At 38.5% G+C, this 26,746-nt stretch overlaps 1 protein-coding gene across 2 annotated transcripts; it reads left to right on the top strand.

The window, feature by feature from the left end:
* On the top strand, positions 1 to 23,195 carry LOC107761330 (protein ENHANCED DISEASE RESISTANCE 2). Of its 2 annotated transcripts, XM_016579560.2 has the most exons (22): positions 1 to 649; positions 3,300 to 3,374; positions 3,518 to 3,571; positions 4,097 to 4,162; positions 5,159 to 5,217; positions 5,840 to 5,916; positions 6,179 to 6,304; positions 6,704 to 6,738; positions 7,568 to 7,668; positions 7,739 to 7,834; positions 15,915 to 15,979; positions 16,745 to 16,816; positions 17,119 to 17,286; positions 18,180 to 18,379; positions 18,488 to 18,554; positions 19,716 to 19,891; positions 20,294 to 20,395; positions 21,145 to 21,192; positions 21,466 to 21,609; positions 21,679 to 21,774; positions 21,986 to 22,087; positions 22,840 to 23,195. In XM_016579560.2, the coding sequence occupies exons 1-22, from the start codon at positions 419 to 421 to the stop codon at positions 22,930 to 22,932; spliced, it is 2,253 nt and encodes a 750-aa protein (XP_016435046.1). In that variant the 5' UTR covers positions 1 to 418; the 3' UTR covers positions 22,933 to 23,195. The 2 variants fall into 2 exon arrangements, with proteins under 2 accessions (XP_016435046.1, XP_075092714.1); XM_075236613.1 differs by lacking the exon at positions 5,159 to 5,217.
* The last annotated feature ends 3,551 nt before the right edge of the window (positions 23,196 to 26,746 follow it).

Genomic DNA, 26,746 nt, shown 5'->3' with positions numbered 1-26,746 from the left:
AAGAACAAGAGGAGAAAGGAAGAAATGAAGAAAGGAACATGTCTACTTTATATTATGAGTCAGCATTTTCAACTGTCTTATGTAAAAGCTCGATATTATAATTTACTTAACTACTTTTGAAATAAGTATTTTATATCTCAAATAACACAAATCATAAAATTAAAACTTCGTAATAGAAAGATGATCATTTCTTGAAAAAGGGAGTGCTTTTCCTAATTTGGTATTTACAACTCAACCATTTTCTCTTACATTGACTTCTTTTTTGTTTCACGTTAATTACAAAGTCATACAATCAAACAAAATTCTCCGTCCCCCACAAATCCTATTTCTACATTCTGATTCTCAAAGCAAAGAATCCCAGTTTCTTTTTCTATTCCATTGATTTTCAAGATCACTCTTTTACATAATTCTTGAAAAAATGGCTTCACAAATTTTCCCAAAGGTGAAGAGTGAATCATCGGAGAGTGGTGGTTCTGAGAGTGGAGCTGATGAAAAAGGTGGAAATAACGATAGTTTTGAATATTTTGGGTGGGTTTATCATTTGGGTGTTAATTCAATTGGGCATGAATATTGTCACCTTAGGTTCTTGTACATACGTGGCAAGTACATGGAAATGTACAAAAGAGACCCCCATGAAAATCCTGGCACTGTAAGTTTCAAATATATGTTGCTTTTGCCTTTTGTTACTTAATTAGTTTCTTGTTCCTGGCACTTAAGTTTCTTGATAATTGAGAAATTTTCGAGGGTCAGTGGCGCACCGTTCAAAACTCGGTTGGATAATGGCCCTGCCTCTCTATCCTTCTCGGAGATGGAGTCAGAATTTGAAGCTTATTGGTTCGGGATTGTAGTCCGTTTAAATTACTGGGTTTCTAAATTAATAATTTGTGCATGTTCAATACATTTCTTAAGACAAATACATAGTTTTGGCCAAAGCTACTGGGTTCGACCGAACCCATAAGGCTTATGCTAGCTCCGCCTCTGATCCTTCTCCACTTATGTATCAGGTTTTTGTTTGCGGCAGGGTTTGAATCCATGATGTGCATCTAACCCCACACATTACGACCTGCGCTCTTACCACTAGGTGGATATGAGTAGTTTGTATCATGTTAAGTGGATTAAAATTAGACCAATAGGATATGGCTTAAATGATGATTAACGAATGGCTATAGAGGGAAGTTTTTGAGTTGTGAGATGAGACCCTTTTGGATTAGTTGGAATCTTTAAGAGGTCGTTTGTTGTGATGGATAAGCAAAAATAATTCTGGGATAAAAATTGAGTACCGCCTTATCCTTTGTTTGGTTACTAATCCTGAGATAAATTATCCCAGGATTAAAAATAATATCGGGATAACTTATGCCTGTCATAGGGTGGAAAAGTAATCCCAATATAAGTTATCCCGGGATAAAGCAGTAAATTGATAATCTCAGATTAATACAACGTACTAAACAGTCAATAAGATCTAATTCTAGGATAACTTATCCTAGCATAACTAATCTCAGTATAACTAATCTCAGCATAACTTGTCTTCAAACCAAACGACCCTTAAGTGTTTCTTGAGTTGGGTTTGCTTGAAATGGTTGTAGAAAATTTAGTGTATGTGGTAATGCAAGATAAGTGCTTAGAGTTTGTTTTAATTAAACAAAGATTCATGTGGATGATCAAAGTTGTCATCTTTATGTTAAGACGCACAAGGAATCAAAGTGTACCTTCACGACTTAGCAGACAAGTGAATTGATGTGAAGACATTGTTAATGCTTGTGGTATCACAAAAATAGATTTCTTTGGATGCAAATTCAGTCGGAATGATTACATTTTGCGGAAGGTGCAAGTAGCACACATAAAGAATAAAATAAGAGAAGGTCACTTGACATGGATCCTAGGTCGATCTTCACATGTATCGGTCCGTAGGTATGAAAATTGAAACCACAGTGATTGAAGGTGTTGAAGAGGAACTAGGTAGACATAGAAACGCTTGAAAGAGTGTTATCTCGAAAGACCTATAATCTCTTGGAATCCATGCAGATTTAGTGAAGAATAGAGCACAATGGAAGAAAAAGATCATATAGGGGATACCAATTAGTGGGGTTAAGGTTTAATCATGTTGGATGTTTATTTTAGGTCCTATATTTACTAGGAGTCTTTTTAGTCTTGTGTATAGATTTGTATGCTTGTAGAAAATTTAAGGAATTTTTAGCATTATCTAAAGAGGTGCCATTTGGAACACCTTCTTGAGGTGCTATATAGAGTACTGTTGATGTGGGGATGCTGCTACATATATGTAGCTGAAAGTGAAAGGAAGATGAGTAGATTGTTGTTGCTTCACGAAAGTTACCCATCGTCCTCATTGTCATAGTTTGGGTTACTTTCATGCAATGTACTTAAAAGTCTTTTGCAATTCTCTTTTCTTGTTCAACATATTTTGTGGATGAGTCCTCCCTCAGAAGTCTTGAGCCGAGGGTCTATTGGAAACAACCTCTCTATCCTCACAAGGTAGGGGTAAGGTCTGCGTACACACTACCCTCCCCAGACCCTACAATGTGGGATAATACTGGGTATGTTGTTGTTGTTGTTGTAGTCCTCCCTCAGAACAACTTCTTGTTAATTATTCCGTGTGAACTCTATCATTAAATTTGTTCTTGTCCTGAAATAATTTGCGCAATATAGTGATGTGCCCATTTTCCTGTAAATGCTAACTGATAGATCGGTTGCAGAGGAAAAACAAGTAGAACTTAAAGAGTGAATAAAAAGTAAGAATCCTTGCAACACAATTATGCCTAGACTAAAGCTTTTTGGAGAGCTCTACAACTGTGAGGTCAGAAACGACTTTGTAAAAGATGAGGAGGAACTGGTATCTGGATTATATGTTATATGCTGATAAAGAATATGTGGTTTTCCATTGGTTACAGAGTGCTTGTAGCTCTTTCTAGGAAACACCTAACCAATGGAAAATCACATATTCTTTGTGAATATAACTACTTTTTGCAAGGGAACACCTTTATGTTGCCTGAGAGATATCCGGTTATGTAAACCTTGGCAATCATCTTGATTTTTTCAAATTTTGTCTTCTTTCTGTTTCTTTGTATACCCAGAACTTGCTGGCCATCTTTAGTGGCAATGCTTCTATAGTTCACATGCATAGCCCATTCCTTACATTCATTGTCAAGCATGTATCGAACAATTGCTTCATAGAATACAAGTATTGTCGTGTTTAATCATAACACCAGGAAAGGAGTATTTTAGTAACCGATTATTTTCTGTACAAGAACGATGTGACTTATGTTATTACATCCTTGTTGCAGAAACCAATAAGGAGGGGTGTTATAAATCACACGCTTATGGTGGAGGAGTTGGGCCGTCGAAGAGTTAACCATGGGGTGAGGCTCAGAACCGTTAACATTGATCCTCTGATCCTACAACATAAATTTGGCCTTTCTTTTAATTGGTACATCATGTACTTCCTGATAATTTTCTTGGCGTATATCCAATGATATTATCTTTTTCTTTTGTCCTTTTCTAGGATCTCTATGTGTTGAGGTTTCAAAATCGGTTGGATGAGTCGAAAAGGGGAGAAGTAAGTGGGACATTCTTTATGCATTATATATCATTAATAAAGATGATGCTGCTTATCTTTCTTTTGTTAATAAAAAGTTCTTACCACTTAAAAGAGATAGAGTTGTTCAAAATTTTGCTTGTTAACATATGCTGAATATTTTAGGCCTCGTCGATTGATTGTAGATGTAGTTGAAGATAGTATTTTCACTCCTGTTTATTATCATTAGGAGGAAGAGAGACAATGAACATGCTTTTATCTTCTTTTGCTGACATTTTCCTAGTGTTCTTTTGATATATAACAAAGTAACAAATTTGTCAATCACCCACAGAAAAGTACTTATATATTGATATGCTCTCTGGTTCATGTTGTCATCAACTAGGTGTATGAATCCATTTCGTCTTTAAATCCAAAGCGTTTCCATCAACTCTTCTATGCTATTCTCTCTCAATTATTATTAATTTCCTCATTGATGGAGTTAGCGAGTTTCATAGGTTATTTTATATTGAGGAGGCTAATACTTGATTGAAAATTTATTGCTGTAAGATTGCTTGTGCTTCGCCTGGTGAGGTCCGAAAATGGATGGAGGCTTTTGATCAAGCAAAACAACAGGTACGACATGATTGGAGTTATTGACTTGATTTTCTTGTTCCTTTGTTCATATATTATTTACATGGTTTTCACACTCAGCTTATTGCATGTAAAAGGTGCTACTCCATTCGCCCTTAAGACTTTAATGCTCTCCACAGTTCTAAACTTTTCTGTGTATAATTGTAATGCTATGTTTTATGGAAGAGAAGGCTTGCACTTTGATCCAATTTGGCTGATTTGACCTTGAACTTGTTAGTCGTGACGATTTGATCTAATTTTAGATGGAACCAGCTGAGTTTAATATCTTTGTTAACTTTCATGTGCCATTCCCCTTGCAAATGTATAATCACTTGAGTTGTAGTATAGCAAATAAAGAGAAGGAAAGTGTAGACAACACATAAGAGGGACTGGAAATTTCTTTTTTCCTCTTTGACCAAATTTTCTTCTTCTACATTTTGTGCTAGTCAAATTAGGTCAATCTTTTCAGGAGGAAGGTGTACTTTTAGTTCATCTACATATGCAAAATACTGAATTTGTGGTTTCTGAGATTAAAGGAAACAACAACAACAACAACCCAGTATAATCCCACTAGTGAGGTTTGGGGAGGGTAGTGTGTACGCAGACCTTAGCCCTACCCTGGGGTAGAGAGGCTGTTTCCGATAGACCCTCGGCTCCCTCCCTCCAAGAACTCCCCACCTTGCTCTTGGGGTGACTCGAACTCACAACCTCTTGGTTGGAAGTGGAGGGTGCTTACCACTAGAGCAACCCACTCTTGTCTGAGGAAATTAATACAAAAACAGAATGAGAAAAGTAGTCGTTTGTTTCCTGCTTAAGAGTGCATTAGGAAAGACGACTCTAAATGGATGCTTCTTCTAGCCATTAGTTTTCTCCCGAAAGCAGTTTTTTTTAAAAATATAATTTTGATCCCAAACTACCATAACATCATGCTCATGAAAGAATTTGGCCATGTTACTTTGATTTAACTGTTGTTTCTCATACTGGACTATTTCGTCGCAGGCAGATTATGAGCTTTCAAGAGGTCAGAGTGCAAGAGATAAACTGAAGTTAGAGAGCGAGTATGTCCAGACTGTCTTGTTGAAAAAGATGCTTCTTCTGTTACTTTTCATTGCTTCCTTTCTTATGAACTTTTTCTTTACTTGGACCATTCCATTTCTCGATTCCCTTGATTGGCTGCTTTCTTTGATGGAGGGCATTCCTCTTTATGGCGGAGACGCTGGAAGGGGTGTTAGCTCTTCGACAGAACCATGTCTTCCCGCGGCTGAAGAAGATCCAGGGGATCGGTCCGAGATCGAAAGAGCCTTGGATCAACTTGAATTGGCCACGATTAAAGAACAAAATGATCGCTTGGACGAACAGATTATCCCTATGATTGAATCGGAGAAATTAGGCTTATCTCAGTGAATAGATGATCTCATTTGTATTTGAAGTACCTCTTACATCCCTCCCCTCTTCTATTTTCTTCCTTAAGGTAAAAGACGCAACGATCCGGAGAATGATTAGTAGAAGCCTTACTAATTTATGATTTGAATCGTGTGTATATATGTGCTAAGTTTTCCTCAACTCTTTGACTTGTTACTTGAGCCCATTGTGATGTTGCTTCTTATATACTTGATTCTTTTCCCTGCTATATTTTTAAATAGTTGCTGTATCTCATGTAATTAATTCTATCTGTTGAAGGATTAACCTTGATGGACATCGACCTAGAGTACGCCGGTATGCACATGGTTTGAAGAAGCTGATAAGAATAGGACAAGGTGAGGAGCGAGGGAACTGTTGGTGGTAGTCTGTGAAAATTATGATTTTTGCCTCTTCTAGCTTAGAATAGCTTCTTTTATCTTATTAACTAGTATTTTATTTTATCTTTTATTATGTTGCTTTATAAAATTTTGTTTTTTGATTGTTGTGTCAAATGATGGTGATGCTATCCTCAATATAATCAACCCACAGTGTACTTAATGTGTGAATCTGAACATTCAAAATAAAAATAAATTTGCTAAAATGTTCTCTAATCCATAGGTCCCGAGAACCTTTTGCGCCAAGCCTCAAGCTTAGGTGCCAATGGTGAATCAGATGTGTACTTTGAAGCAGATGGTGCAGATGTAATTGAAGCACATGAGTGGAAATGCGTTCGTACTCTTGATGGTATGTTTTTTCATCTTCTTCAATAAAATAAGTAATATTTTAATAAGCTATTGGATTAGAATTTTAAAAAAATAAAAATAAATGGAGCTTAAATACAGAAACAAAGCTTGGAGAGGAAATTGGCTAACTTTCAGGTTATCATGCTAAAGGAAGATATTAGCTATCTTCCTGGCGCAGTATGTGCTTTCGGATATCTTATTCTTGATTAGTTGTATAAAAGGGAAAGAGAAAATTTTGCTTTAGGATTTTAGAATGATCTTTTTCAGGTAGATCTTTACTTGAACTTTAGAGTTGGAAGATATTTTTCTATAAATTACCTTCTATGCTTCTAAAATATTGCCTTCTTCAAATGTTGTAATTCGTTTTCTAATGTTGTTTCCCACCTTCTTTGTAGTGTAGGTGTTCGGATATTTGAAGATATGGCAAACAAAAAGGTATCTGCCATGTCACTGGATTTACTGTCGTGATTCCAAGTTTATACGGTATTGGGGTGTCTAGACTGCTGTTTATTGGTGCATGTTAAAAGATATGATAAATCTTTAAAAACTTTAACCAATCTTATGAAGGTTACTGTTTAATTGCTGTACTGATGTATGTGATCTTTTTTGTTTATTAAACTATGAAAAATATATATCTGCATTAAATTATCTTAATCTTGGGACGACCTTCAGGATCGAAGAAACTGATCCAGTAGTATATGCTCTTATGACTTATGTTTTCTAATTCCTTCGTCAGTGATTCTGATTTCTGATTAATATGACATCTTGCTGAGTATCACGAGAAAGGGAAGAAGTCATTTTGATTGGCTACTTACTGTAGCATAAGCAAATTGCTTCTACTCTACAACAAAATTATGGTTACAAGTAGTAAAAGGAGACTAAGATGAATTTCCAGAAGCTAATGATTTAATATTCTTGTGGTCCGGCCCTTCCTTGGACCCCGCGTATAGCGGAAGCTCAATGCACCGGGCTGCCCTTTAATGATTTAATATTCTTCTTTGATTAGGTAGCTAATGATTTGATATCAATGAAATGAAAGGTAGATATAAGTTTCTGTCCCTTTCTTTTGTCATCTATCTCTTCATATCTTTTTATGTGAAACATTGCCAAGGAAATTTTTCAAGGATTCCACATTGTCTGGGTTTTATTTATACAGTCAAAAACTTGTCTGACATGCTCATTTTCAAGGTCTTTCATATTATCCTGCGTTTTATTCGTACAATCAAACACTTATCTGGCATTGCTCTCTTCTCCTTTCCTGTAGACTGGCAAAGGAGTTCTTGTCAAGGCCGTTGCTGTTGTCGAAGCTAGTGCAGATACTGTCTTTGACGTGCTTTTGGGTCTTGATCGACGTCGAAGATATGAGTATGTTCCTCCGAATGCTTGAAAGTTGTGGAATTATAAACCACAATCCTGCCTAATAGTCATCTTGCAGGTGGGATACATTAACAGGGGACCTGGAGTTGGTAGAATCTTTGGATGGTCACTGCGATGTTGTTTATGGGACACTTGATCTCAGAAAACTTTCCTGGTAAGTTGCAACCATTCATATTCTGCTTCTTAATGGTGCTGCGCAAGGGTATAAGTTTTGAGAACTGTGAAACACCATTTAAAATCTGATTGAAGAGCTATAAGAGGCATCATGTTGGATGAAGTGGCTGACTAGTATTTCCCCTCTATACGTATTGGATATGGCTGCTTCTAAGATGCTCCTTCTGCTGCTAATTGCATCTTTGGTGAAGGACTAGTAAAAGCTAGTTGAGTCAATGAATCAGATGGGTTGCTGTGCGATTATGCTTTGGCTAATAGGAATTTGTAAATGTAAGCTTAAAGTTAAAGAATGTAACAGTAAGTGACAGAAAAAGAAGAGAAAAGAGAAAGAAGCAAATGAATTGGAAGAACAAGTAGAGAAAAAATTCCACGAGAGGAGTTGAAGATTGAATGTGCTTCGCATATCCACTTGCCTTAAGTTCATTACAGTACTCATAAACACCAAGTTACAGTTAAACCCTCAGTGACAGAAAAAATGGATAAGATAATTAAAGGCCAAATACATAGACAGCCCCTTAAAGTTGGTCCCAAATTCCATTTAAACACTCCAACTAACACTTGTACCTATTAAACACTTTAACCCAATAGAAGTGTACCTATTGAACACCTCTCATACTGTGTGGAAGTAAAATTAGGCGAGTGAACTGCACGCACGTGACATGGCAAAATTAACGAATAAAAACAAGCCAAGTTGTTTTGTTAATCTAAAAAATGCCTTGGGAAAAAACAAAAAACAAAAAAACAAAAGAAAGAGGAAAGAACCCCACTGCTATTCCCCCTCCCGGCGATGTCAATGCTTTCCGACTAAACAATCAATAGCTTCTCTTTCAATGGAAAAATTCAGAAGCTTGAATGGTCCAATATTAACTCCATTTTCTAATTAAGGTAAACAATCAACATTTTTATAAAAAAAGAATCACATTTTCTAATTAAAAACTTCCACTGTAGACACCGGTTCACCACCAATATCAATATTGCTTTTCTATTTCATACAATTACCTCCATTTTTGCATCAATATTGCCTTCATCTTCTCCGGTGATTAAACCATCTGAGCAAAACCTGTAACCCATTAAGGTCATTTCACTACAAAGACATATTTTTGTTGTGCTTTCACATTAAACCATCGTCTCTTTTGGCCATCATATACACCACCAAATACACTGCATCTTCACCACCATCTCTTGGGACCATTATCGACAATAACCAGACAGTCAATTCAAGACCACCATCCTTTTAACGGCACCTTCACACTACCAGGTCATCTTCAAAATTGTTGCAGTGCTCTCTACCGACGATGTCACCGGCCACTTCTGAAGTGGGTATTAGACAGAGAAAGGAGATACAGATAAAGAAGAAAGGAAAAAAATATTATTATATTTAAGTAGTCACGCGCTCAAAGTTTGGGTAAAAGTCACTTCTTTTGCCACATCAGCGGGTGGGTTCAATAGGTACACTTCTATTGGGGTTAAAGTGTTCAATAGGTACAAGTGTTAGTTGGAGTGTTTAAATGGAATTTGGGACCAACTTTAAGGGGTTGTCTATGTATTTGGCCATAATTAAAAGATATTATAAAATTAAATAATGGAGGGCATAAGGATACATCAAGAAATGTTGGGGCTGTATCCAAGATTGAGGTGTTTAGAGATTTACGGTGGTAAGATTCAAAGCATTCACCAGGAAATAAGAAGGGAATATGGTATCCAAAGAGAACTCCGGTCAGTAAGATGCTTGTTGAAGCTTTATAACACTTTTATGTATGAGAAAGAAGAATGGAAAAGGAGGTTGAGAAGCAGAAGATAGCATTTGGATGGATGATGATTTGCCACCACTCTAGGTTACGTGAGATGGATTCTAGAGAGAGAAGCTCCTACTTCTCTCTAGAATCTAGAAAGTTGGAAAACATGTCTTTCACCAAAGCTGACTCTTGGCCAGCCTTAAAACTTGGGGGAAGATGTCTTCGAAAGCTGGACGTAGGGCAAGAGCCGCATTTCTCACTGCCTGAGGAGCATACTCTCAGGTGTAAGAGTTTTTTGGACTCTTGTTTGATTGGGTCTTTCTCTAAATGGGTTGGTTCTTCAGAGGCCGTTAGAAACTGGGCAGCAGAGGAATGGAACGTCAAGGACGGGCTGAAAATCTCGCAACTGGGGGACACGCAATATCTCATTCGCTTTGTCGACGAGTCCCAAGCTGCAGAAGTTCTTGTTAGAAGAAAAAGATGGTAACTTCCTGAAGCTAGACATATGGGTGGAGCCTGACGGGTGTCTCAACCCTCGTTTCCCCGGAGAAACGATGGTGGTCAACATGGTGGGTCTCCCGGTGCATCTTTGGTGTCTTGACCTATTCAAGAATTGGGGAAATCTGTGGGGGGTTTATCGATGTCACTTGTAGCTTACACGATCTTTCGCGAGTGAGGATTGTGGTGAGAAACGTGGGCAGAATCCCTGTCTCCACAGTGGTGGAAGACTACTACTTGAGCTATAGGGTTTGGTTGAGCCCTGAATTTCGACCTATGTTTATGCCTCTTGTAATGGCGGAAAAAAAGGAAAGATCTGGTAGAAGGGAGAGGAGGGGAAATCTGTCTTTGGAGGTGGGCAAAAGGGGCTCGCCAGAACAGTGGTCTCAGCCGGAAACATCCATCAGATCGAGAAGCGACGGGAAGGTTGAATTTGAAAAAAGAAGACAAAATTTTAATAGGAGGAAAAGACGAGAATATCCATGGGTTAGTGAATCGGGCTGGAAAGACAGATTGGGCCGGTCCTTTTTCAATTTCCATAGGGCCAGCCCAGGTCTCATGAGGAATAGATCTGGGCCTCCACGCATGAGCCTATCCACTTATCCCAATTCTATTCGAATTGATTCTAAGGGGCCTAGAATCTATCAAGCTGCGACTGAAGCGGCTCCTAAGCCCATTGGAGAAGTCGCTCCTTCTTCTTGGGTCATTGACGCTCTGCCCAGTGTTGTCGACCTTCCTTTACCAAGCTCCGGCGACCTGCGCTCCTCTACGAAGGCCCCCGCTTCTGGGGCAGCGCCGGCTAAAGCTGGTGGTGCGTTTCTCCGGCCATCCACCACTGGTGGCCCCAGCTCCATCTTTCCCTCCTCTTCTAGTGTGCGTAGCTATGTTGAGATGTCGTTCCGTGCTCCTCCTTGTGGGGAGATCGTTGCGCCTGCCTCAATTGATTTTGGTGCCGTAACAGTAGTCCCGGAAAATCTGCTGCCGCCGGATTCTTGCTCTCTTCTTTCTCGCTGTTCTTCTGGTGTTTCTGGTCTTCCAAATAGCAACGGGCTGGCAATTTTAGTGGTTGGTGCCTCCCAAGGCAAAGGTGGGCATTTTCCGACACCTAAAGTTCCTATTACCAACAATGCTATGGTCGTGTATTCCTCTGGTAAGAGCAAGGAAAAGGTAGAAGTAGAAGATGCTTGTCCTATTGCGGCATTGGGAGGATGGGGGGGGTATGTCTTACTGGATGGAGGATAAAATTTTAAACTTTGGGAATTTTTTAGGTGTTTCTTTTGAAGGGAAGGAAGATAGGGTGTTAGAACTGTTGAGGGAGATTGAGCAACAGTCTTTTCATGATGGTGCAGGGAGGGAGTTGGGTCAAGGTGAAAAGCAAAATAATTTAGGGGATGCAGTGGTATACCAGAGAAGGGGCCGGGTGTATGACAGGGAGGAAGGGAGCTCGGCCAGGGAGGGTGGGGGAAATGGGGAAATTGTTACGTATGGAAGTTAAGATTCTTTCATGGACTGTGAGGGGGATGAATGACCCAAACAAAAAGGCCATCATCAAATTGGGAGTTAGAGAGTGGGGTGCCAACTTAGTTTATTTTTAGGAGAGCAAAATGGAGGTTTTGTCGGATGCAATTGCGAGGAGTGTTTGGGGCGGTAATTGGGTGAAATATGATTGGGTCCCAGCAGCGGGAAGTACCGGGGGCATTCTCCTTATGTGGGATGATAGGAGCTTGGAGGTAAAGGAGATTAAGAAGGGAGTGTTCTCTTTAGCAGCTCTTGTTAAAGATAGAGTGAGTGGGGTTGAGTGGGGATTTGGGGGAGTATACGGACCGGTAGGAGAAGGGTCCAAAGTGTCTTTCTGGGAGGAACTGGCCAATGCTATGGGGGCATGGGACATTCCATGGGTTTTAGGAGGAGGTTTTGACACTATCAGGTTCCCGGAGGAGAGGTTAGGGTGTAGTTTGATTTCGAGTATGGAGGAGTTCTCTAACTTCATCAATGATCATTTTCTCATTGATCTTCCTCTGTCAGGGGAAATGTTTGTTTACTTGCTTCAGGGCGCAGGATTCCAATTCAAGGTCTAGACTTGATAGATTTTTGGTATCTCCTTCCTGAGATGAGCTGGTGCTGAATGTGCTGCAGATTGACTTCTGATCATTTGCCTATCTTTCTAGATGGATGCAGAGGGAGGGGGGTGCATGCTCCTTTCCGGTTTGAGAACATGTGGTTGAAAGTGCCAGGATTTGGTGACAGAGTGAAAGAATGGTGGTCAAGCTATGATGTATCAGGGACACCTTCATTCCGTCTTTTGAAGAAACTTAAATTACTCAAGAGGGATATTATTCGGTGGAATAAGGAGGTATTTGGGAGGGTGGAGGTTAAAATGAGGGAGCTTATGCATGAATTGAGGGGCTTGGAGAGAGGGAAAGGGGCGAGGGAGCTAGATGAATTTGAGAAAGTGAGATTGGGGGAGGTTAAGAGGGAACTGGTTGAGTTAGCAATAGCTCAGGAGACCAGTTGGAGGCAAAAATCGAGGGCGCTCTGGTTAAAGGAGGGGGATTCGAACACGAAGTTCTTCCACAAGGTTGCGGTTGCAAACCGAAGGAGAAACTTCATAGAGTTCTTAGTAGTGAATGGGGTGAGGATTGAGGGAGAGGAGGAGGTAAACAGGGTGATAGTGTGGTTTTATGAGAACTTATATAAAGAGGGAGTGAATTGGAGGCCGACTTTGGGGGGGATTGAGTTCAATCACATAGGGGAAGGGGACAGTGAGTGGCTGGAGAGGGCTTTTGGGGAGGAGGAGATGCACAAGACTGTGTCGAGTTGTGCTGGTGATAAGGCCCACCCCTGGGCCTGATGGATTCTCTTTGGCCTTTTTCCAGCATTGTTGGGACACCATTAAGGGGGGTTGATGGAAGCCATTGAATACTTTCACGCGAATGGTGTTTTAGAAAGGAGCTTTAATGCTTCTTTCATTACTATTGTGCCTAAGAGGGGGACAGTGAGTGGCTGGAGAGGGCTTTTGGGGAGGGGGAGGTGCACAAAGCTGTGTCGAGTTGTGCTGGTGATAAGGCCCACGGGCCCACCCCTGGGCCTGATGGATTCTCTTTGGCCTTTTTCCAGCATTGTTGGGACACCATTAAGGGGGAGTTGATGGAAGCCATTGAATACTTTCACGCGAATGGTGTTTTCGAAAGGAGCTTTAATGCTTCTTTCATTACTATTGTTCCTAAGAAGGAAGGGGCGTCTTGCATCAGAGACTACAGGCCTATTAGTCTCGTGGGAAGCATTTATAAGATTATCTCTAAAAGTGGTGTCCAATAGACTCAAGAAGGTTCTTGACGAGTCAGTTTCGTCCTCCCAAAATGCGTTTGTGGAAGGTAGGCAGATCCTGGATGCTACTCTGGTGGCTAATGAACTTGTGGACTCTAGAAGGAAAAATAGAGAACCCGGCATCCTCTGCAAGTTGGACCTCGAGATGGCTTTCGACCATGTCAATTGGGAGTTCCTGGATTTCATTATGCTGCGGATGGGGTTTGGGAAAAGATGGAGGGGATGGATCAAGTTCTCCATTTCCTCGGTCAGATTCTCGGTCCTGGTCAATGGTAGCCCGTGTGGTTTCTTTGGCAGCTTCAGGGGTCTCAGGTAAGGTGATCCCCTATCCCCCATGCTATTCATTCTAGTAATGGATGCTTTGAGTAAAATGATGGACCGGGCCGCGGGCGGAGGTTTCTTGAGAGGCCTCTCAGCTCCGATTGGGGTGCATAGTGCCCTAAGAGTGTCTCATTTACTTTTTGCGAACGACACCCCTGGTTTTTTATATGGATCAGTTGTCCTACTTGAAGCAGGTTTTGGTGTGGTTTCAGATAGTATCAGGACTCAAAATCAATCTCAGCAAGTGAGATATTTCCGGTGGGTGAGGTCGCCAACATTGGTGCTTTGTCTAATGTTCTTAGATGTAAGGTGGGCTCTCTTCCCGTTACTTACCCGGGGCTTCCATTGGGTGCTTCGCATAAGGATACTACGGTTTCGAACCTAGTGATCTTAAGGGTTGAAAGAAGATTAGCAGGCTGACAGAAACGGTACTTGTCAAAAGGCGGAAAGGAAGTGCTTATTAAAAGCACCTTATCGAGTATGCCCACCTATTACTTGTCCCTGTTGCAAGCACCTGTGAGCATCGCAGAAAAACTGGAGCGTCTTCGAAGGAATTTTCTTTGGGATGCGGTGGATGGAACTATAAAATTTCATTTGGTGAATTGGCAGACCGTCACTTCCCCAAAAATGTGGGATGGACTTGGAGTAAAAGATCTTAAGGTGTTTAACATAGCTTTGTTGGGGAAGTGGTTGTGGAGATTCGGGGTAGAGGAGCACGCTTTATGGAGGGAGGTAATAGTAGAAAAGTACGATTCCATGGGAGGGGGTTGGAAGACCAAGGCAATTAGAACACCATTCGGGTGTGGCATGTGGAGGAACATCGTGAAGAATTGGGAAGCCTTCAGTGGCAACATCACTTTCAGGGTTGGAGATGGAAGGAGAATCAGCTTTTAGAACCACAAGTGGTGTGGAGAAGATACTCTGAGGGTCTCTTTCCCTCACGTTTTCAGAGTTTCAAATCAGAAAGAATTGATGGTTCAACAGATTCGCAAGGAGCATGAAGGGGGTAGTATGGGACCTCTCATTTAGAAGGAACATGCAAGATTGGAAGATTAGGGAGCTCCAAAGTTTGTTGGAACTGCTTTATGGGCAAGACAGGCCCCAGTCTTCTTGTGATTCTTGGAGATGGGGGTTGAGGGGAGATGATTTGTTCACCGTAAAGTCCTTATACCAGAGTATGTTGGTGAGGGGAGGCCCCTTTCCCACACTCCTCGATCTGGATTCCTAGGGCGCCTATGAAGGTGTGCTTTTTTGCATGGCTAGCGGCGAGGGGATTGATCTTGACTATTGAAAATCTGCGTAAGAGAGGTATTACACTCGTTAGTTGGTGCTATATGTGTAAAAGCTCAGGGGAAGAAGTTGATCATCTTTTGTTACATTACCCCGTGTCTTCGGGTTTGTGGAGGGTTATCCTGAATCTTTTTGGTGTTCAATGGGTGATGCCAAGCACAACAAGAGACTTGTTACATAGCTGGGTCGACTTTCGTAGGAGAAGAAGGCAAAAGGCGTGGAAGTTTGCCCCGTTAGCTCTCATGTGAATAGTTTGGGGGGAGAGAAATAGGAGAGCGTTTAAGGGGATTGAGTCTCCTTTTTCCCACCTTAAGAATAGTCTTTTATCTTTGATCGCTTTTTGGTGCACTCATATAGCCCCTACTTGTTTAGAAAATTGGGCGTCTTTTGTAGAGAATCATGTTTTGATGTAAATTCTCTACTTTTTGGTATACTTCTTGTATACGGGAGTTTTTCTCCCTTTTGTTAATACAATTTACCTTATCAAAAAAAGATAGCATTTGGATTTGTAAGCAATGTAGAAACAGAATAGAAGAAATACTAGCATCTATGAACAGTTGAATTCAAAAGCTAGGTGATTCTATTATTAGCTAAGATTAAGGAGAACACAAACGAGTGAAGTAATAAAAGAAACAATATTGGTCATGAATCTACGTTGATACTATGGTGAATGTATTATTTTAGGTTTTGTACATGCAACAGCAAACCTTGTTTTCTTGTCCTCTTTGTATGTATAACTTGCTTTCTTGATTGGTGTGTAGTGTAATGTTATCATTTTTTCAACCCTTTTGATATGGATGATTCTTCTCTTTATGTCTGGAGGTCTTTGCAATATGGTGTCCTTGAGTCTACTTCTTCTTTTAATGCATCACAGGTGCTCTTTTGCAGGTGGCAATCTAAGAGAGATTTTTTCTTTTCTCGGAGGTGGTTTCATGGTCAAGATGGAACATATAGTGAGGATCCTGAGCTTTCTCTCTACCAAGCTCTTCTGTATTATGTGCTAGCGCAACTTTAATCACCGTCTATTAGAACTGCTTCTTAGTTTTTAACTGTTTCATTTGTTCTTTTTATATAGAAAAATTGTTGATGAACTTTGAAGTATGAGCTTACCTTGGCTGAACCTTTATTTCAGTAGAAAGACAACATGTGGCTCATATCTTCGAGCTCAAAACTTTTTGTCGTCTTAACTACCTAATCTTAATATTTTGGGAGAACTCATCAGCTTGTGACTCTAGTTTCTTTGTTTATTTGCTAGTTCTCTTTTTTCTTGAATAGGTGGAAAGAGTTCATCCTCCAATTTCTGGTTACTTGCTTTGATCTAGCTTTACTAATAAACTCATTTTTTGCTGATAAAAAGTAAGAATAATGTGCCTGAATCAGTGCATTTGCTTAAATTTGCTGACACCTCAGCATACATGCAAGTCTTGTGTCCTTCGTGCAAATTTTATTGAAACTATGTCCGAGAGCTTCTGAAGTATAGTTGCAATTACATGTATGATTGATCTGATGAGTGTTCTGGCAGGATGTTCCGCTGGCACTGGATAGTATTTTTTGTCTTTGAGGTTCTTTCTGTTTGTTTTCTTCATGCCATATTATCTCTAAAGAAATAGAGTAGGATAGAATTTATGTTTTCGGAATTCCAGCCATATCATATGCTGTTCAGCTTGTTTTTATCTATTATGCTTCCATTGACTGATATTTTTCTACATTTGGTGCAGCGATCTTGCATTTTCCAACTGAATACAAGAAGCGGCCTCCAAAAAGTGGATATCGACGTATAAAAATTAACCGTAAGAAACTCCATGTCATTAAAGATCTAGTACTGGAAGATTAATCAAAAAAAGATCTGATACTGTTTCTATCATTCATGAACCTTACTTTTTCTGTAATGGGTTTGTGTGTTTATTTAGTCATGCTGATCCTGGATGCATGATGCATGAGTAACATTATTCTTGCTACAGTTCTCAAGACATTGCTGATATCATGAAAATTTTATGAATTTTGATGTTAGCATTTCTAGATTAAATTTACGATAACCTGCGCATTCTTAAGCGTTGCTGATTGTTCCTGACTAAACTATGTTAAATTGTAGCTTCTTCTTGGGAGATCAGCAATATAAGCACTTCCTCGTTAAATCCTGCGAGATGCCTTGTGACACTGATTTTGGAGATACATTCTAAGCACTGGTTTAAGTGGAAGAATAATGAGTTCTCTAAATTTGAGAGGACATTTCCTTTTGGAATGTTGAGTCAAGTCGCAGGTGGGTTGATTTGATTACCTATGTTTTCTGGAAGCTCATGCCTTGTGTTAGAAAGCCTAATTTCTTCTGCGCTACCCATCCAATAGAAAATGAAAAAAAAAAAAAAGAAGAGAAAAACATAACCTTTATCTGGTGTCTTAGGTGATTCATAGAACATATTCTTCGTGACATTGATGATGCCTTGTTTTCTTCTGTTCTCTTTATCTGCTTTCGTGTTGAACAAAGATTGAGTTGTTTCTGATTTTGCTCTTATTATGTAATTGAAGTTTATATTGTCTGCTGAACTCTACCTCTTCATATTCCTTTCTGATCTCTCCGTCTTATTCACCAGTTTTCCTTTCTTAAGCAATGGAAAATTAATTCTCTTTTTACCTTCCACATCCGGTTAACAAGCTTTTTTTCTAATCAATGTATAGTTTCTCCTTTCCTATATCTGAGAGCTGTCTATGTTTTTCCTTCCTTGTTTAACATTTGCCTGAAAGCCGCAACTGCTTAAATCACTCTCTCTACCTCTGGTCTGCTCTTAATATTTTAACAAAAGAAAGATTGAAAGAGAGATAACACATACAAAAGTGGGATATGTGAATATGTGTTCGAAGTAGAACGTAAATGCTTTACATTTCCATTGTAGTTTGACAGTAGTAATGAACCAAAAGTCCCTTCTGTCTCTTGTTCCTTTTAACACGGTATTCTGATTTGCTTGCAACTATCTCAAAGGATGCGAGGGGCCGTTTATTCACTCTCTACTTCCTGCATGCACTAAACACTTATTTTGTGTTTCCTTCAATTTTACACCTTAGCCTGCATTCATCATCTTCGTATATTTCCTGGAAGATATTCCTCCACTAATGTCACTATTATCATCCAACGTCTTATTTTAATTATTTGTGTAGGTCTGAAGGAATATGTTGGAGCAAATCCAGCACTTACATTTGAATCATCCACAGTAGTTGTTCATTCAAAAACATCTAGTGTTTCTATATCAAGCAATGAGCTTGAGGATACAGTGGGGTCAGATGAATTCTACGATGCAATAGGTGACGAGTCCTCATCATCAGATGAAGATAGTGATGATGAAGTTACCAGTAAGAAGGTTTGTCATTTCTCGTGTTCCTCCGTCGATCAAAAGCTGTGGATTATTTCCGGAGACTGCCTGCTTTAATTACCTTGCCTTTGAACCCTTTATTTACTTCTTTGACAGGACAAAAAAGTCAAGCTAAAAAACGTTTCATGGGCCATAGCAAGCTTGGCTTTAAAGAGGACATCAGGTATTAAATGCCGTTCTTCTCATCCTGATTAGTTTCTTCTTTCTTTCTTCTTATTTTTTCTCGACCCCTACATTTCTTGCTTTGGTGTATCGTATGTGGAAGCATCTATGTAGTCCTTCATCTTCATGATCAATTACTCTAAATACGGAGCAGATCATGAATGAGTTACCTGAGATGCTACTTCTGAAGAACTTTAGTCCTTATTTTCAAGGACCAATTAAAATTAAACACGAAAGATTTTTTTAACTCAAAAGAATCTCCATAAAAGGGGCCTCAACATTTGCGACAGATGTGCTCTCTGTGAAAAAGGAAGTGAAGATGTCTACCATCTGTTCTTTTGCTGCAGTTTCACCTCCCAACTTTGGAATGTAATGTTCAGTGTCTTGGGTCTTAGTTGAGCAATTCATAGAACAGTCAAGAAGTCCTCTCCTATGCCGGTACAGGAAAGGTTTAGTAAAGGCTTGAACTTTGGTTTGGAACACAATCCCTACGACAATATGGTGGTCCATCTGGAAGGAAAGAAATAGAGGAATTTTTTAAACAAACAAGAAATCCGTGATCACTGTAAAGTTTAGATGTATCTCTCTACTATCTTTTTGTTGCAACATGGCTGTAATAACTGATGTAAACAGCCTCTCTACTCCCTCGGGGTAGGGGTAAGGTCTGCGTACCTACTACCCTCCCCAGACCCCACTTGTGGGATCACAATGGGTTATTGTTGTTGGCTGTAATAACTGATGTACATCATTTAGATGCCAATAAAAAATTTTGAGCTCAGTACGCAATATGTGATTGAGGCATAGTTGTTATATTACACTTACTGTAGCTATTCTCTTGCTGTAACCGCATACACTTATTGCTGGATATCAATAAAAATACCTTTACCTATCCAAAAAAAAACAAACAGAAGCATTGTTTTTTAGCCTAGACCTGAATGTTTAGTCTAGAAGTCTGCAAAGAATTCAAACACCTTGCATAAATCACTCTCTTACTATGTACCATTTTTGCTGGAGCAGAGAGTAAGTGGTGTGGGGTCACTTTTATGAACATTCAGGTGTAGGGCAATTGTGTAGTCTTTAGATGATACTGCTGTTTATCTTTAGTTGCTTTAAAGTCTCTTAAACAACTTTATTAAAACATTTTGTTCAATGTCTCATGCAGCACCAGACATTAATAAGGAACTAAATCCTGATGTACCTCCATTAACTCTTGATCCAAGTCAGTTTAATGGTACCATGCGGCAGGGGAAGAGTGAGAGCGACTCTGATTGCTGGTCTTCGCCAAGTGGTTCTGGGTTCATGATCAGAGGGAAGATGTACTTGAAAGACAGTACAAAGGTAGCTTTTCAAACTTGAATAATTATTTATTCGAATATTTGGACTAAGTTTTCACTTGTGGTTATACTAATGCTGGAGATGTACAAGTTTCAGAATTTTTTTCCAGCTTTCTAATTAATCACAATAGTCACCTACTTAGCAGTGTTCAGGATAAAGAAAAGCAAAAAGGCCTAGGGTATTATTTCCTCATAAAGCATTGCACCTTTGAACAATTAGTTTTTTATTTATTGTTCATAGCCAAGGCAGAGCCATCTTTTAAACTCCTTGCTTACCTCGTAGTTTAAGTCATGGTAGTATTTGCTTGCATAATTGATAACTGGTGTTGAACTTTTATTTGGCACAAATAGTTTCCATTAAAAAAATTAAGCTCGATTGAATCATAGTAATCGCAATTTTTTCAAGGTCACTGGTGGAGATCCCCTGCTCAAGCTTATCGCAGTTGATTGGTTCAAGGTGGATGAGTGCATCACACAGGTTGCTCTGCATCCTAAGTCTCTTGTTCAGGTAAAGAAGATCGCTTATTTCCTGCATTTTGCTTCTCCTCTTAGATGAATTTATTTTGTTAGTCAAATTAATAAAGTGAATAAATTATTATATACTTCACATTAATGTACCATAGACTGAAATTTTTGCTTATCTAAATTTCTTCAAACCTTGCTGAGAGGATATGCTGTTGCTAATTATCTCCTATAGTAAACTGAAGATGCAATCGGATGGCTCCTCATATGGGGCTAACACTGGGATAGATTACGCTCAGATACCTGACTCTTTTAGGCGAATCATTCTTGACTCTTACATGATTATTGAAATACTTGTAGTTTTGTCTCTTTGAAGTCACTGCAAACTTTGTTGTATGATGGAAAACTTTGTAAAGCTTTACATATTTAATTGAAAGGCAAAGAAACAGAAAATACATGAAAAGGATAATGCCAGAACTCACTTTTCTAGCTTTTTATATTTGGTCATGATTAATGATTATAAGTATTGCTGTGTGCATTATCAGTTTGTCCCCTGAGCATCATAGAATAACACTGTTTCTTGCTAGTGTAATTTATTCCTCATTATAAGGTGATCAAGGTAGGATTTATAGAGCTTCCTTGAATTAACTAGTAAAACAATGTTCTTAACTGAGAAACATTCGGGCACTGATCGCTAGTTTTTGCACTGAATCATATTTCTCTATCTGATCTTATTTCCTGATTTTATTTAGCTGCTAAGCATATCCATTGCTAACAGTGTTTTCTTAACTTCAGTGTGAAGCAGGGAAGAAACTTCCATTCATCCTCGTAATTAACCTCATGGTACGTCTTTTTCCCTTTTCCCTTTTCCCTTTTCTAGTTTTTAATAAACCACGGTATACCAAGCACTTTCTAAATTTATTCATAAGATTCTTTCTCATTAAGTTTTTCATATGATTTGTTTCATTTCAGCTGTTTCACAAAAGATTTGAAAATTACAAAAGCAGTTTTTAAAGGAAAGGACAGAATTTGGGTCGTTAACCAGAAAATGCAACCTTGTTGAATAAAAGTTCATTGCAAGAAATGTCGCTGATTCTGTTCTGGCTTGGTTTTCAGGTTCCGGCTAAACCAAATTACAGCCTGGTTCTTTATTATGCTGCTGACAGACCTGTAAATAAGAATTCATTGTTAGGTAAATTCATTGATGGAACTGACTCTTTCCGTGATTCAAGATTCAAACTGATTCCAAGCATTATTGAGGTATCACTTACTTTGTCAGGAGCAAACTTCTTTCTTTATAGACTCTTTGCTAATTGCTTCTGATAACAGGGATACTGGATGGTCAAGCGTGCCGTGGGAACTAAAGCTTGCCTATTGGGAAAGGCAGTAACTTGCAAATACCTTAGACAAGATAACTTTCTGGAGGTTAGGTTCCAAGTTCATTTTCTTGACTTAGATATAACTTGTCAAAAAAAAGTTTCTTTGAGATAGATATTATAGGAAAAAGAAGAAAATATTTCTCTTGTGCCCGGGCTTTCTTGCATGGCTTTGCTGAACTACCGAGCTCAAGTGGCTTTCCTTCAATACATATGCTTCTTCACTGATTTAATTCTCAAATGGAACTTCATGCATGCAGATTGATGTGGACATCGGTTCATCATCTGTGGCAAGAGGTGTTATTAGTCTTGTACTGGGATACGTCACGAGCCTTGTTGTTGATCTTGCTATTCTAATAGAGGTATGTCATTCTTCTTCTCCTTGCGATCATGGTCCATCTGATCATTTCTTACTTAAAAAGGAACCCGGTTCAATAGGAGTAAAACCATCTAACTCATCAAGTAGTTTAGAATGAACCACCAAAGGTAAGTACCACTTCATCCTTAACCAGAGGTCTTGGGTTCGAGCTCTGGAATGGTGTCGCCTTTGGTAGGAGGCTCTTTACCCCCCAAAATCGGACTTCCCGGCATGTGTTCGGATTAGTCGGGCTCCAGAGGAGGCATAAAAAACCGGGTGGGAAACCAAAAAAAAAAAAGAAAGTTCTGAATGACTACTTTATGAAATGCTAGACCATTTCCAATGTTGTTTCTGGCACTTATGTGTAGCTTGATTAATGCTCTCTCTCTCTCTCTCTCTCTTAACAATGCACAGGCAATAGTGATTTTGTTGTTTCCCTCTCCCACCATTGAAGTTTAAAATACTTCCAAACCTAAAACACGATAATCGTAGATTACCTAATAATACTAGAGATGGGTCGTGTATCAACTCAATCATTCACTATCAAGCCAAATAATAGGAACAAACGGTAAAAAGAAAAGTGAAATATTCTGAAGCTGCTATGTTAAGTGAATGCCTGTGTAAGACACATTTCATGTTAATAATGAACAAGTTCTCGACATCCTGGTTTTACATCCGTAAATAGTACAGTTGCATTTGTTATTCTCTAACAATTCATGTCACTTGCACATGATCATGTTATACACACATTTGCAGGCAAAAGAAGAGGCTGAACTCCCTGAATACATTCTTGGAACTGTTAGATTAAATCGGGTGAAGGTCGATTCTGCTGTGCCATTGGAGGGCTGAGGATTCTTTCGTTAGTCGGGGCTATTAATCCCCTTGAAATCGAATATAGTGGAATCATTACTATTAATTTGTGTACTAAAATTGATATCCCAACTCATTTGGGACCAAGGCGCAGTTGTCAAATATGATATACCAAGAACAGCGCAAAATCGCATGTTGTAGTGAGAAAACCTGATTCTTGAAACAGAAGTTGTAACTCAAATGAATGTTGTAGTGAATACTCAAAATCCCTATACTTTTCATGACAGATATAGTGTTTGTCACTCCTTTATGTGAAGTATTAAACATCAAGAATAATTGGGCTTACCCACGGACACCTAAGCCTTCTAGGCAAGTGCATAAAGAGAGAGGGGAGGTAGCTTCCCCAAGAAAGAGATTATTGGTTTTCTTGCTCCCGCTTCTTCATTTTTTGTCCGCGGCCGAAATTATTTACATCAAGTAGCTGCAAAAGTGTATAAAATTTGTATATATTTTGTGTCTAACATACAGAAATGTATATATACAAAAAATATATATTTTCGATTATTATTTTGAGAGCGGTTATACAATGTAATTTTTCCGGAATAATTTGTCTCGCCCCATAATGCAACCTAACTCCACTTATATGAGCTTGGTAAAATATAACGTCTACTTCACATAAAGGAGAAAAGTTATAGTAGGTAAATAATCGCGTAGTTTAATCTATTAAATAACAAAGAATTAGCCGATAATGGTCTAAGCTCATAAGTAGCCCAAATCCAGGTTGGTCTCTTGTATAAACTATTAAGATCAACATTTTAGATTCAAATGTAGAATTATGTCATGTTTTGAAGTTATTTTTATTATTAAATAATTGATATGTTCCTCCATTATATTAGCAAACATGTCACATATTAAGTGATTGAGTGATCCAAAAGATTTGGTATATGTCTCCTTTAATTTATTCCCCACTTGAAATTGTATGGTCAAAAGAGTTGGTGAAAAGAGGAGTTTACAAAACCTATAAAGAAGAAAAAAGAAACGGAATAATTTGCCATTTCTATTTGCTGCTAACATCACTTTATTCATTTTCACCTAATGTTTCATATTATACCTACTTTTTATTTGCGTAAATAACTCTTTTATCTAATAATTAATTTTGAAAAGCAAGAAATCTCCAAAGGTCTCACCTTATGCAATATTAGAAATTCGGTGAATAACAGATCCGCCTAATACTAACTTAAATATTAAGCTTTTTATTTTTGACAAGATATATAAACTCGTGACGTGCGCTTAACCTACAAATTAAGTGTGACGGTCTTTTCACTGAATTAAAACGTTGAAGCCAAACATATTTGTGATCTGCTTAAATATCCATTTTAGTTTTTTTTACATTTTTTTTTTTGATTGATTGTGTTTTTTTAAACTTTTTGGATGGTGGGTTGTGTTTGTTGTCCACACATACGTTTGTTTCTGCACCCACTAATTTTGACAAAATCACAGATTTTAGTGCCGATCTTTACCCCACCAGTTTCTCCATTCAAATTGAAGGGCCACTCTCAATACCAAAAACAAATTCCTTCAAATTTCATTTTCTTTTCTTGAAAGATTAAAAGGTTGAGCTCCAAGTGCTATGCTGTCTAACGCAAATTTTCTTATAAGAGCTATCAACATTTAAAGAAATAAATAAATTACTATAATTTTTATAACAGGGAGCGGTATAATTTTTATATTTATACGTACTATTTTCGTTTTGCATACACATATAATATAAAATATTGATAAAGTCGTGTCTCGTGACACTGCTTGGATAATGTATATTGTCCGTGGTGTCTTGTATTGTCAATATGTTGTCTCATCCAACCAAATTGTAATGAAACGTTAAATATGCTTGTAAGATCACTCAAACTAAAAATCTGTGATCAATTGTCACGTAAAAGTTCAACAATTTTGTTGTGTATTTATTTTTCTTATATTCAACGTGACTTTGTTTTATACTTATCGGTAGCTTATTGTCACGATCCAAAATCTTAACTTTTCGTGATGGCATCTATCTGAATACTAGGCAAGCCGACAACCTCAATAAACTACAATTTTATTTAAGTTTGAAAACATAATATTTAAAGTTAATACAAAAATCTCATTAATACCGACATAAATCACTCCCAAAAACCGGTGTCACTGAGTACATGAGCATCTAAATGAAAATAAAATCTGACTGATAAAAACATTGTCTGAAAATATAGAACAGTACAAAGACCGGAAGGAAAGAGAGTCAAGGTCTACGGACGTCAAGCAGCTACCTCGATAGTCTCCAACAGATAAAGTTTTGAAAACTAGCAACCGCCGTATCCGAAAGTATCTGGATCTGCACACGAGGTGCAGGGTGTACTATGAGTACAACCAACTCACCAAGTAACAATACTAAATAAAGAACTGAAAGTAGTGACGAGCTTCACAACTAAATCCAATTACAGTAATTTCTAACATAAGAAGGTAGGCATGCTTTCAAGTTCAACATTTAAAACTCAAACAGTAATTTCATATCAAGTTCGACCGAAACATAAGATAATATCTTTCAGAAATTTTCAAAACAGTGATATATGACAACTGAAGTGCAACAATAATGAAATCAATGCATCCTCTCAGAGCAACAGTCACTCAGTCCTCCCATTCACTCCAACCTCACAATCACTCTTTCCTCACGGTCACTCATTTCTCTCGATCACTCGGCACTCGCACTCAGTAGGTACCTGCGCTCACTGGGGGTGTGTACACACTTCGGAGGGGCTCCTTCAGCACAAGCACTATAACAAACAAATCATGGCATAAATCAATGAAACATGCTACGACGTGCAGCCCGATCCCATAAATACCCTCACAATCAAGCTCTCGGCCTCACTCAGTCATCAACCTCTTCAGTCTCTCGGGCTCTCAGAAATCATGATAAGCAACCCAAACAACGATGATATGATGCATCAATAATGAACAATAGAGACTAAGATGTAATATGCAAGTAAAATCGTGATTGAGTACATAACAGTAATTTAACAGATAATTCAACATGTACACGACCTCTGTGGGTCCCAACAGTGTCAACACATGGTTTAAACATGATTTATAGTTTGATTTCTCTAATACTTGGAAATGTATGGATAACAACAGATTATTCAACTACACAGTTCCATGGAATTTTATCAAGTCACAATTCCTACGGTGCACGCCCACACGCCCGTCACCTAGCATGTGCGTCATCTTAAAACCAATCACATATCATAAAATTCAGAGTTTCAAACCCTCAGGACCAAATTTAGAACTGTTATTTACCTCAAACCGTGTAATTCTTTAATCTACTATGCCTCTGCCTCGCGAATCGGCCTCCAAACGCCTCGAATCTAGTCACAAATAATTTGATTCAGTCAATATAAATTATAGGAATAAATTTTATATAAAAATATTAATTTTTTCAATAAAATCTGAAATTGCACTCAAAAATCATCTGTGGGGCTCAAGTCTAGGAACCCGACAAAAGTTACAAAATCCGAAATCTCATTCAACCACAAGTCTAACAATATAAATTTTACCAAATTCCGACATCAACTTGACCCTGAAATCTTTAAATTAAACCAAGATGATTTTCTAAATTTTCTAACTTAATTCACCAATTATATGTTAAACACAACCATGGATTCGATAATTTGATCAATATTGAGTTAAGAACACTTACACCGTTGTTTTCCTTGAAAATCTCCCAAAAATCGCCTCTTCCCGAGCCTCAATTCGTCAAAAATGGAGCTCCATTTTGAGAACTTAAACTTTCTGTCCAGACCTTTCTTCTTCGCGAACGCGGCCACTG

This window comes from Nicotiana tabacum, chromosome 18 (assembly GCF_000715075.1).
Source record: "Nicotiana tabacum cultivar K326 chromosome 18, ASM71507v2, whole genome shotgun sequence".
Lineage (NCBI taxonomy): Eukaryota > Viridiplantae > Streptophyta > Magnoliopsida > Solanales > Solanaceae > Nicotiana > Nicotiana tabacum.
This window is presented reverse-complemented; position numbering and strand designations above follow the sequence as displayed.